The sequence below is a fragment of the Sorex fumeus genome, unplaced genomic scaffold, assembly GCF_029834395.1.
Source record: "Sorex fumeus unplaced genomic scaffold, SorFum_2.1 ptg000037l, whole genome shotgun sequence".
NCBI classification, from domain to species: Eukaryota; Metazoa; Chordata; class Mammalia; order Eulipotyphla; family Soricidae; genus Sorex; species Sorex fumeus.
In genome coordinates, this window is record NW_026606094.1 from 61,107,501 (window position 1) to 61,121,117 (window position 13,617).

Sequence of the window (13,617 nt, forward strand, 5' to 3'; positions counted from 1 at the left end):
CTTCATGTTTGGGTTACAATCACAAAATGATGAAACACCGATCCCTCCACCAGTGCACATTCTCCACCACCAATATCCCTGATATACCACCCCACCTCCCCTTTCCCACCCTCCCTCTGCCTCCATGGCAGACATGATTCCCCATAATCTCTCTCTACTTTTGGTCATGATGGCTTGCAATACAGACCCTGAGAAGTTACCATGTTTCGTCCTTTATCTACTTTCTGCACACATCTCCCATCCCAACTGATTCCTCCAGCCATCTTTTTCTTAGCGATCCCTTCTCTATTCGAGCTGCATTCTCCCCTTTGCTCATGAGGCAGGCTTCCAGCTATGGAGCAATCTATCTGTCCCATGTATCTACTGTCCTTAGGAGTCAGCCTAATGTTATGTTGTTTTGTACTCCACAAATGAGTGCAGTCCTTCTATGTCTATCCCTCTCTTTTTGACTCATTTCACTTAGCATGATACTCTCCATGTCTATCCATTTATAAGCAAAGTTCTTGACTTCATCTCTCCTAACAACTGCATAGTATTCCATTGTGTAGATGTACCAAAGTTTCTTTAACCAGTCATCTGTTCTAGGGCACTTGGGTTGTTTCCAGATTTGGGCTATTGTGAACGGTGCTGCAATGAACATATAGATACAGATGTCATTTCTACTGTGCTTTTTTGCATCCTCAGCATATATTCCCAGAAGTGGTATTGCAGGGTCATATGGAAGCTCAATTTCTAGTTTTTGAAAGACTGTCCATATTGTTTTCCAGAAAGGCTGGACTAGTGGGCATTCCCACCAATAGTGAAAGAGTGTCCCTTTTTCCCCAGATCCACGCCAGCACTGGTTGCTTTTGTTCTTTTGAATGTGTGCCAGTCTCTGTGGTGTGAGATGATATCTCATTGTTGTTTTGATTTGCATCTCCCTGATGGCTAGTGATGTGGAGCATTTTTTCATATGCCTTTTGGCCATTTGTACTTTTTTTTTTTTTGAGGAAACTTCTGTTCATATCTTCTCCTCATTTTTGATGGGGTTGGAGGTTTTTTTCTTGTACAATTCTACTAGTGTCTTGTATATCCTGGATATTAATCCCTTGTCAGATGGGTGATCTTTTATTTCATTGTGTGTTTTGGGAACACATCCTGAAATGCTCAGAGCATACCCACTGGCTCAAAGATTACACCTCGAAGGGAGTGCCAGGGATCAAACCTGTTAGACCTGGTGCAAGGCAAGTACCCTATCTGCTGTACTATTGCTCCAGCAACCCCTTCTGTCACTTTAAATAGAATTATTTGGTTTTTGCTGTCGAATTGTATGAGCTCCTTTTATGGTTTTGATATTAATCCATGATCAGCAAAATTATTTGAAAATATTTTCTCCCAATCTGTAGTTTTTCTTTTTTCTTTTGAATGCCTCTTTTGCAGAGTAAAAGGTTTTTAGTGTTTTTTTTTCCTGTGCTTGTTTTTGTTTATTTGGGGGAGGGGTGCCATATCCGGTGATGCTCAGGCCTTTTATTCTGAGTGTACTCAGGAATTACTCCTGCCAGTGCTTGGAAGAACCATGTTGCATACCAGTAATTGAACCTAGGTCAGCCATGTGTAAGGTAAGTGCACTATTTGCTATACCACCACTCTGACCCAAAGTTTTTTTTATTTTGATGCAATTTTCTATTTGCTTTAAAATAATTTGGGGGTAACCTCACTCAGAAGTGCTTGGTGGCCACCCCCAGGGCTGTTTAGAGCTGATGTAGTGCCAGAGATTCAACCCAGGGGTCTGGCATACAAAGCATGTGCTCCAGTCCTTTGAATTCTTTCCCTAGAACTTTAAAGTAATTTCATTATTTTGTGACTACAAAAGTATGGTAGAAAAGTTGGAAAATATAAATGAGTAGAATGACCAGATCTGCTAAAGTGTATATGGAATATTTGTTTTTACGTATATGTTTATACATACATACATATTTATAATGCACTTCCATTCAAAATGCAAATGAAATCTCACATATTCTTATATCAACTCTTTCAAAATTACTGTTTATTGAAATATTTGTCCATAGCACAAACTATTTGATACATCACCATTTTAAATAATGCAGTAAATTTAAAATACAATTTTTAGATATCTAGGTTATTTTCTGTATTTTGATATAAATAATTCTGAGAAACATTGTAATACTATTCTATGTGTACAGTCCTGATTATTGCTTTGGGTTACATTCCTATCTTTGAAATTGTCTTGAAATTCAATAAAATATCCTGCTGTAAAATGTGGTTTATACCTTTCTTATCAAAACCGAGATTCAGAAAGGTTCTTTAAACCAGTTAACTCCTTTTTTGATATGGTGGATTACCTGAACTTCACATACTCTTGAATCTCTCCAAGAGGAAGTAACTCTGATTCCAGGGAAAATTCTGTTTTTCTCATTGAGTCAATGACCCTCATCTAATCAATGAACGTTCCATAGGGTTTGAATGGCAATTCCAGACACTTTCAACAATTCACTGACTACAGCTCTTAGTAATTATATTCAGATTTATATGCTTAACTGGGTCCAATGCTCAGTCAAGCACTAGAATGGAATTTCTTGGCTTATTTTCAATGTACATAAAGAAACTGATGCTCTCTTAAAAACCAATTTCACTGACAGATATTGGAAACATTTAATAATTATTACTATTGGCATGTGAAATAATCAATAAAGATACAACTATCAGTAAATGAACAAAACTACATTTGTAAATGTAGAAAATAAAATCTTTTCATATGTTTGAATTAGTAGTAAAAAATTCCACAGATTCCATCTACTCTAAAGTAAATGTGGAAATGTTCTGATGGAAATAGTTTTGCATGTATGTGAATCTTACAATGGAGGGAAGGGTTATAGAAAGGGTTATGTAGAAACTTTGAGAGTATACAGAACAAGTACCACAGGGTCTGGATTGAGCCATGGTACATATTTTCATGTGGATGTAATTTGGGAGAAATTTTGTGTGTTTGTTGTATAATACTTAGAATTCTAACTTTTATCAGTCTGTTTCATGTTAACTTGAAAAGAAATCCATTGAATGTTATGAAGTGAAATGCACTAATAGAGTTCTGAAGTTTAATTTGCAGTTGTGTCATTTTGAAACAAAACGGCATCCAAGATACTATTTTAATATATATTTTAACTGAGCTCATCTGCTCTAATTTTAGTGGGATTTGGTGAGATTAGGCAAATGAATAGTGATGAAAGAAATGGTGTGGCATGTTCAGTAAGAGCTAAAATTAAGAAAACCACTACTTGTCAAATACTTATTAACTATACTCACCACATTTTGGGGACAAAAATATGCATTTGTAATGAGAATATTTGAAATCGAGTATGATTCTCAAGTCAGAACTCTTTTTTAGTTTCAGAAGGAGCTTTGCCATCAACTTTCAAATAAATCATTTGAAGTGGAATTAAAGCTTTAAAAAAAGCTACAGAATATTCAATAATTATTCTTTTGCTTTCTATGCATGGAAGAAAATCTAATACATAAAAGGACAGATGAAAAAAGAACCTTTTAAAATCTTGAGAAATGATATCAAGTTAAAGCAAAGATAATTTTAAAAAAGTCTATGTAGATTGAAAAAAATTTAGAACAAAAAACAAAATCTTTCCAGAGATTTTATATAAATTCAAAATAGTGTGTATGGCTAAAAAAGTGTCAATGAAGAGGAGGCTAGGCGCCAAATACTGCAAGACTGTAAATAATGTAAATAGTACAGATGTCCACGAATGTACTTTTCTTTTTTTAGGGAAGAAAAATAGTTTTATTTAAGAAATTTGAGAGAGGAAAGAGTAAAAAAGAGAATCCCACAAAACAAAGGAAGAAATGACACATGGCAAGTGAGTTGTAGATGATTCTAGAGTGGCAAACCCAAAGATATACTTTGAACATGGCATCCTGCTCTCTGCTTCCCCAAAATGGGGTCAACCTTCTTTCCTCCCTATTATCCTCTCTGTCTGTGGGAAGCAGGAGGCAACCTCTTAACCTTCTTGGATAAGAAGACCCTGTTTCTCGCAAGGATCCTAGAACAAAGCATGAGAACACTCCCCCAAATAGCTGATGGGGTTGAGTGAATCCCAGATTTTCAGATTTCCAGTAAATCAGGCATATATAATTCTAAGTAACTGGGGCTTTCCTCCTGAGTTATAGTACACTTGAGAAGGTACCGGCCTTGCATGCTGCCAACCTGGATTTTAGCCAACCAGAACTGATTACTAAGTACAGAGCCAGGAGTAACCCTTGAGCACTGCTGAATGTGGCCCCAAACCAAAACAACAATGACAACAATAAAAGTTGATTTCATTTTGATGAAATGCTTGAAGAAAAATTATAGAACATGACATGAATCAAGCATATGTGAAAGTTTCATTAAAATTTGTTTGCCCTTTTATGTACTTAAAAAATGTTAGTAGTTGTCTGATACTCTTCACATTTTAATTTTGATGTAATTACAGATTCACATAGTGTAGCAAAGATCATACAGTGTTCTATGTACCCATCACTCAGTTTCTTCCATTAGCTACATGTTATCTAATGATTCCACCAAGGCAGGAAGTTAACATTGATATAAAATGCATAGGTCTATGTCATTTTACTTCATATGAAGATGAACACAACCAACATTTATATCGATATAGAATTATTCCATCAAAACTCATCTAATTTGAATAAATGTACACTTGTTTAGAAAGCACATACTTAAAATTCAGTGTTGAGGCTTTTCACTAAATAGAATTTTGAATGTGAATAAATTCACTTTTATAATATTTAAAGTCATTCCCTGACTTAAAATATATATTTGTGCTATTATAGTAACAGGTTAAAAAAGAAGGGGTTTAGTCTCCAGGTTTGTTTGTTTAGTGTATATTGTTCCATTTAGAATGATGCTTGGACCAAAACTAAGTTCTGGTTATGAAATATTCCAAGAATTAAAAACTATTTTTGGACAAGTAATTCTATCTGATATTTTAATTTATTCAAGTCATGTTTTTTAAGTTCTTTTGCTTTTCTGTATTGCTATTAGTTGTGAATATGATGTCTTATTTGTTGACATTTCATTCAACATAAAAGGATTGGAATAGAATTTTAAAAATTAGAATAAAAGAATTGGAAAGAATAATGATAATGATGTTTGTGTTTAGTTAGCACTTACTGAGTCACCACTTACTCAGTATCATATTTCAATCAATCCTATTTAGGCATTTATGAGAAAATGTTATATTATTGAATAATAATACCTTAAATTATTAATAATATTCCTCTTTTAAAACTAAAGAAATTGAGGGTCAACAAAATTAAGCAATATTGGATATCATGATATTTTTGTTATTGCAGTACAAATTCAACTTGATGAAATTCCAAAGCTTTTATTGGTAATCACCATGTTCATTAAAAGTTTGCTCTCTTCTGTTAAGACTCTACTGATTGCACACAATTGAGAAAATAATGCATACAGAATTATTTTTAAAAATACACATAGAAACACAGAGAACAACAACAAATTATTTCAAGGCCTCCAAAAAACTGCCACAAATAGTAGTTCACTTTCCTATTCATTCTGAGATTGTGCCTTTCTAATACATAATATATTCACGATAACAATTTTGCTGCTTTGTCAAAGCAAAGCAAAGTTGCTCATTTTTACTATATCATTTTTACCACTACTTAACTATTATGATCATATAAATTATTTACAAGTGACCAATACAGGGTTTTGTCTCTAAAACTCAGGACTGGGTATAAGCCATAGTTTTATTATTAGCTGATTGCCCCTTGGGAAGCTTACTTAACTCCACTATTTCACAATGTCTTAATTTCAATAGTCTAGTAACAACGATAATTTCTGATAGTGTTTATATTCTAAAACACTCAAAACTTTCAATGATTATGAAAATGACTCAATAGTGATTAAACTACGCCACGAGTTAGCAACACAGTGGTTATGTTAGTATAGATATTACTCCTTATTATAGAAGATTTTATGTCTTCCAACACTAATAATCCATTTATTTAGTTATTTTTATTATCAATATTTCTGATTTCTATGTCTCTTTATTAATCTAGAATTATTCAATTCTTGTCTAGAGTGGTTATTCCCAGCTATCATTGTTAAGCCATTGAGTGCTGAAAATAGGTAAAGGGGTATGCATGATAATCTGTCATGTTTTCAGATAATCTGAAAACCATAATGCCCAGAAGGAGAGAGAGAGGGGGACAGAGAGAGAGGGAGAGAAAAAGAGAGAGAGAGAGAGAAAAAAGAAAGAAAGAAAGAAAGAAAGAAAGAAAGAAAGAAAGAAAGAAAGAAAGAAAGAAAGAAAGAAATAGATAAAAGTGACTTCCACAGAGGAGGCAGTCTAGGATGGGTGTTAGGGGTGGAGGGTTACGGTAGAGGTAGGGAAACTGGGGACATTAGTGGTAGGAAATGTACACTGGAAAAGGGACAGGTGTTAGAATATTGTGTGACTGAAACTCAATCATGAAAAACTATGTAACCGTGTATCTCATGGTGATTAAAAAAAAATTAAAAAAAAAACTTCCCCAAGTTATACTATTAAAGAGAGACAATGTGCTCCAGATCTGACTGGCAACACTTATAGCTGATATTACAAATTTTTAAATAAGTTACAAAACTATCTAAAATAAAATAATTCTGTGTGCACATTCATATATTTATATTTAAACCTATTTATACAATATTTTCAATTACCAACATTTGATCCCTTTCATATTATCATTGATATTATCCACCCTTCTAAAGATTACAAATCATAAAATGCTGCCCATAACAGCTGCTTTGAGGTCATCTATGTTTGCTGGCTGCAGGTGGAAATCTCCTTCACAGGGCCCTAAACAGAAGGTTGTAAAATTTGGCCTTTGAGGGAGCCAGACGGTACCAGTCTTTTGTATAATTTATCATCCACTAAGTGTGTAAAGGTGCTTTTGATCTTTGAAGGCAATATCTTTCAAAGTAATGTTCTGCTTACATGTGACCACTGGTCCTTTTAAGGAATCTCAGTATCATGCTGATTTCAATGAAGAGTGAATGGATTTTTAAGACGGTACATTGATCACTCAATTTGATTGAGAGACTCAAGATCCTGTTGAAGTCCAGTTGGGAGAATGGAATGAATAAATGCATGTGAATAGCGCTTTGAAAACAATAATGTGCTAAGCAACCAGAGGATGTTTTATTATGATTATTTCCATCAGATTTGTCAAACTCTTGTTATCACTGAATATTTAAAGTTGTTTGCCATCTACAAAATTAGCAGGGGAAATTCTACCAGATGAAAGTCATAAAGAGTGTTTTAAAATACATTCACACTATTCTTTGCATTTCCTTATACCCCTTAGTGAAGTGTATTTTGGGCACAGAACTAAAAAAATTGGTGTTACAGAGAAAGCTGTGGGAATTTATAGGTTTTGGTTTTTGGAGATGTGAATTTTTTCCATCTTTCTGGTTGTTAATTCCTGTCAGTTTGCATTGCTTCTTTCTTTTCCTTCTCCTCCTCTGCCAGGGTTGGTTTTGAGCTGTGGATTCAAAGAAACCCCAAAGTCAAACAAAATGGTCAGAACTGCTGACTTTTGTTTTGTAACCATTTTTAGTCCCAGCATTCACAGGAAGAAAGGGCTCTAACCAGACTCTGAGCCTAACTTCATCCAAAATTTTGGCAAATTTCACAAACCTTTGAATGAACTTGAGCCAGGATATGGCTCTATACCAAAGTTTCAACACTTTGGTAAAACATTTAGATTATAACTTAATGGAATGTAATATTATTATCCTATAAAATGCAGATTTAGTACTTAAAATTCAATCAATCTGACAGCTATTTTTGATAGAAGTAGCATAAGAATCCAAATTATATTTTGTATTAGGTACAATCTTGGTTTTTAAAATTAAAGGCACATTTTGGAATCTTGTGATGTAAAACATATTTAAATATCTTCATTATCTTTAAAATTTTCTTTTGAGATTTAGAATTCCCCAAGATGTTATGTAAAAATGCTACTTATTAAGTTTCATCTCAGAAATGATGTTGCTTTTGTAAATATCCTACAACTGTGTTTTAATGATGGAGATGCTGACAGATGCAATTATAAACACAAACCCAAAAGTTTTAATTGTATGTTTATATAGAAATTTGCCTATAAATGCTTTGAGTATTTGGTTCAGTTTCCAGTACTAATTTTGTCAAAATCTGCTTTCATATTGGACAACTACAAGAGACAATCAGTTAGTTTAAAAGGGAGCTACTGATGGCATAAATTTTTGAGTCTCTTTTACTTTCCTGAGAAAGCCTAGTTATGCCTTTTAAATACGATATTATTTAGATCCCTTTTTGGTTTATATGTTTGAATACTCATATTAACCTAATAGAGAGAACTTAATTTGAGACCCAAAGACAGATTTTGTTAGAAACTGTTGTACAAATAAATTGTTCTAAGTAACGTCTAGATTCCAACTGTCCAAATAACTTCAAGATTTTTAAAAAAATAATTATAACATTCCAAAAACTGTTGATACAGTCACATTTTATTTTATTTTTTACTGGTAGAAATTATGAAAAACAACATCTACTGTTGTTTCTATTAATGTTGCTTTAGAAAATAAAGAATATAGTAGTTTCAAAATGTTATTTACCAAAAGCATTTGTACTAATGTATGTTGAATTTAAGGCTCAAAACTAAGAAAAATTATTGCATTGCTTATAAAACTTGGTGGTCAAGATAAGAACTACTATAGAGTCAGGCTTGAGATTAGGATCACATAAGTCTTTGCTAAGAAAGATCAAGCTCACTTTATTTTTCTGATTCTAATAGACTCTTGGCTTCAGTTTTTTTATGAGTATAATTAAAACATGCATTATGAAACTTTTTATATTAGAGCAACTTCTAGACATGCAAAAAAACAGAAGACAAAGTGTTCACAAGCTCTAAGAGTTTTATACATGGTGGTTTTTTTTCTAGTACTAAGAATGAATCTTTTTTCTTACCCCCTGTACTATCTCTCAGGCCCTGGCAGAGTTCAGGACACCATATTGGGTGCCAGGTATAATACTAGGTCAGTTATGTGCAAAGCAAGTTCCTTATCAGTGACATTATCTCTCCAGCTCCCAAAATGTTAATGATTCTTAATGATAAACTTTAAAAGACCCTTCATTTAAAAATAGTAGATGTCTTAAAATATTATATATATTTTATAAATGAGTATATATGTGTGTATATAGATATATACAAATTTTAGAGACTTTGAAGTGGGAAAAGAAAAATATGTCAACAATTCTGTGTGTGTGTGTGTGTGTGTGTGTGTGTGTGCATGTTATCAGGATTGAACCCAGGGACCCAGACATTGAAGGTGTATACTCTGCCACTGAACTATAGTCCTAATTCTCAACACTTAAAAGAACTGAATAAGTAAGTAACTGGATAAACAAGAGCAACTGGTGGAGCATCTATAAGATGTTGAGGAACAGAATATTGTTTGATGGTAAATTAAGAAAATAACTTTTTCATAACATATAGAAATGAGTTATTTTGAATTTATCTTTTAAAATATAGATGTACTGGTCATGACCAGGTTGTTTAGAAAAGGAATAAAAATAATTTTACTTTATAAAGTGAATATAGTTTTATTTCCCCAAGTTTAATTTAATAAAGGTGCTAGATAATTTTTAAAAACTATACTTCCTAGAAGTGTTGTTTGGCCCTAATTGATACTGGGGTCTGTGTGTGTGTGTGTGTGTGTGTGTGTGTGTGTGTGTGTGTGTGTGTGAAGGGAGATAGAGTATATTGAGAAAACAGTCAAAGTGAGAAACCATTTTTGGAACTGAGGTCATTTCAGAATAAATATAATTCTCCCAGTAGGGAAAACTAAAAAGTTTTAAATTAGGTCAGTTGTGAGAGAGACTTGCACTGCTTATGGAAGGCTTGTGAACTACAGAAGCATCTAGAAAGCAGTGCAGTCATTTGTGGGCCCAAATGTAAATTTTCATTTGCTACAGAAATTTTACTTTTCCAGATTTAACTTTTAGAGAATTATCACAGGCAGAGAAGACATTTATAAGGTTGCAGCATTGTTTAATTTTTTAAAGAGGAAGAAATTATCTTAGCTCTCCATTTGTAAAGCACTGAAGTTAAGTTGTTCTATCTGCTATGATAGAACAAATTTCAGTCATCAAAGTTATATTTGAATAGTAATTAAAATCAAGTGCTCATTTCATAATATTGAGTGGGAAAAGATGCAAAAGTATCCCAAAACATCCCCAAACACCCAAAGGTATACAAACGTTGTTAAAGATTAAATTTATATCTACATCTGAAAAAAGAAAGACCAGAAGAAAATAGATTTTTTTAATAAAGGATACTGTATGGTAGTGGGGAGTGACCAAAATTATTTAAACTTTTCATTTCCCATACTTCTTGGGACGAGTTTAGGTTTCTTTCTCAATGAAATGAACCTATTTGTTTATGTGTGACAGAATTGAGTGCGTGTGCGCGCAGTCGCCCAAGCAGGGGTCCAAACAAGCTGCTGGAAGAACTAATTTTCCAATTAGGAGGACTTAGTCTCTCGGTTCCAACTAGGAGACCAGAGAACAGTGCCGCAGCCCCTAACCCAGAGCCAATGTCGATATCATCCCCTAAGCAGGCATTTTAGGCTAGACCTGGGAAAGTCTCCTCTCATTGAACTCCTGCCTCTTGCCTTCCTCCAGTTCGAGAATGAGGTGGAATGAACCTACTTTTTTTTTCCCCAACCCCCTGCTAGAACTAGAAAGTGCACGCTAGGGGAGACGCTGAGCCTAGGGAGACCTTTGGGAAGCCCCCTGCCCACCCGTCCTCAGGCTGCTGATGGCCAGGCCACAATTCCTGTAGTGGGCCTGGGAGCCCCGGGTAGCCTCACGCCCCCACCCCACCAGCACTCAAGTTTAAGCCATTGCGCTCAGCCCTGCACACTGAAAGAACGACAAAGTGGTTTCGATCTGTCCTCATGCAGACTCAGAATTCTGGGTCAGAGACCTTCCTATTTCTCAAGAGAAAGAACCAGTGGAAACCACCCTAGAGAGAGAAAGAGGGAGAGAAGAGGAGGAAAGAAATGGAGGGAGAGAAGAAGGTGGGAGAGGGAAAAGGGAGGGAAGAAGAACAGGGAAAGAGAGGGTGAGGAGAAGGAGAGGGAGAGAAGGAGAGGGAGAAGGAGGGGGGAAAGGAGAGGGAGGAATAGGGGGAGGAATAGGAATAGGGGGAGAAGAAGAGGGAGAGGGAGAGAAGGAAAAAGTAGAGGGAGAAGGAGGGGGAGAAGGAGAGGGAGAGGAGGGAGAGAGGGAGAGACTGGATGAAAGAGGGACTGGAGACGAAGGGAGAGAGAGGAGGGGGCATAGGGAGAGGGAGGGGATAAAGGAAGGGGTAAAAGCGAGGGAGAGAGGGAGAAAGGGAGTGGAGAGAGACAGGCGCAGGTGCAGGAGGTTGGCCCCTTTGAGGGTCGCTCTTTCTCAGTCCCCTGGATGGTTCCCACCTCTCCTGAGCACTCTCTCCAAGAGTTCAGAGGCGTTGACCTCCGCAGCCTGCCCGACACTCGCACCTTTCACCCTCCACTGGCGCCTGCTCTGGATCGGTGTCAGTATAAGGAGGGCAGCGAGGGCCCGAACTCTCAGAGACTCGGCTCCCTCCCCATTCCACCCCTTCCTATTGGTCCTCTGGGGTAAGGTCCGCGCGGCCACTCCCCCTTGTCCCCGCGCTCTCGATCGATCGCGTGGATTTCAGGGACATCAGTTCCACGGCCACCACCGCAGCTCTCGGGAGTTTGCAAACCTGAGACTAGATCCAGGAGGTCACCCTCTGTCCCCCGCCTCGTCCCGCAGCTGCAGCCCCTTGCGGGGGGTGGGGGGTCCCCAAGTGCCGAAGTTCTGGACAGGCTCTGCAGGTCAGGAGGTGCCGACCCCCTGGACCCCCACCCCTTGCATCGCCCCACCCAGCCTCTCTCTCAGCCGCTCTCCTGCTTCTGGCAACTGTCCAGGAGCTCGGTCATGAAGGAGATGTAGACGATGGCCAGGCGCAGGGTCTCGATCCGCGACAGCCTCTTCTCATAGGCGAACGTGGGCACCTTCCTGCGCAGCTCGTCAAAGGCCTCGTTGAGGTTGAACATGCGTTTCCTCTCGCGGATGTTGGCGGCCTGGCGCTGCGCCGAGGTGATCACCCGCTTCCTCTTGGGGCGGCCGAGCAGACACGCGCCTCTCGCCGGCTCCTCTTCATCCCCCTCTTCCTCCCCTTCCTCCTCCCCGTCGTCTACTCCGCCCTCCTCCTCTTCCTCCTCTTCCTCCTCCTCTTCCTCGGGGTGTCCCTCCGGTAGACCTGCCCGCCTCCCGGCTCTTCCTTCTCCCCGGGCCAGGTCTCGGTCCCCAAAGCAGACGCCAGGCTCGAAATCCCCCAGGAGAGGGTGGCCCGAGGAGGCCAAGTCTGCGACAAAGTCCAGCACGGTGGCGTCCACGCAGCTCTTGGGGTAGAGCGCCATCGGGTCTCCCGGGTCCTGCGGCTCATCGGGGTCTCGGTTGGGTGGGGCGAGGCGGTAGGGGGCTGGTCAGCAGCCTCGGGTGGGAAGGAGCGTCATAAGTGAAGGCGCTGGGGTAGTTAATTTGCACAAGCAAGCTGGGAACGGGTTTGGTCCAGCCAGCAGGTGGGAACGGGTTTGGTCCAGCCAGCAAGGGCGAGTCGACTCGGCTGCATCCCTGTTCTCCAGGCTGATGGGAGAAGAACAGCTTCTGTAAGCAAAGGATACACACAGGGACCGGCGCCCGCTTCGGAATTCCTCTGGGCTCACCACCAGGGACAGTTCCTTTTCCCGCAACAATCCCACCCCACCCCACCCCCCTTCTCTTACCTGCCCTGTGTTTTGTGTCCCTCTTCAACCCCGCCGCCAATTAATAATGTTCCTCCAGCTCCTCATCTCACCTCGCCCTTTGGTTTTTAAGACGTTCAAAACGAGGATGCTTTCCAGAGCGCTGGCTTCTCCTTGGCTTCAGGCGAGGCGCCCCGGCTCTTGCCACCCGAAAGTTCTAATGGGGGTGAAACAAGTGCATGGCTTTTAATGATGTCTTGAAGAGGGGCCCGGCTTGCCAGGGGTCGGGGGAGCTGTTTGTCTGGTATCCGGGTGCCGCGGCCGCTGAAAAGCAAGCTCTTCCATTAGCTTAAGTAAGCACGGTAGGGGGGCCCAGAGCACATTCCCCAGAGTCGCTGTTGGAACCGGCTTTCTCCTGCCAGGGCACAGCAAACAGGTTTCCTGCACAGTACAAACCCGGACTTCTAAAAGCTCGTTTTGTTGTAATCAGTCTGACAACTGAGATACTTGACTTTGCTTTTCCTACCAGCTCTCTGATTTACAGGATTTTATTCGAGGGCCGAAGTTATGAGGGTGATGGTGGTAGGTGAAGGAATGGGATATAATATTTTCTCGAAGTGAGCTTTATTGTATAATGGTAAGGAGGGAGTATGCGTGGGTGGGGAAAGCGGAATAACGCCAATCTCCTTTAGAGAAGATTTGTTCTTTCATAAATCAGGGAGTCTGTCAGCTCAGCTTTTGTTGAAAACTCCGTAGGA

The 13,617-nt window shown here is 38.8% G+C and overlaps 1 protein-coding gene across 1 annotated transcript; it reads right to left on the reverse strand.

Moving 5' to 3' along the window:
• Window positions 1-12,007: 12,007 nt before the first annotated feature.
• Window positions 12,008-12,535, reverse strand: FERD3L (Fer3 like bHLH transcription factor). The gene has a single exon (XM_056118653.1). The coding sequence runs from the start codon at window positions 12,533-12,535 to the stop codon at window positions 12,008-12,010; it is 528 nt and encodes a 175-aa protein (XP_055974628.1).
• Window positions 12,536-13,617: the final 1,082 nt, after the last annotated feature.

Excerpts from the sequence above, each read along its gene's own strand:
- FERD3L (XM_056118653.1), bottom strand. The coding sequence starts at position 12,535 with ATGGCGCTCTACCCCAAGAGCTGCGTGGACGCCACCGTGCTGGACTTT.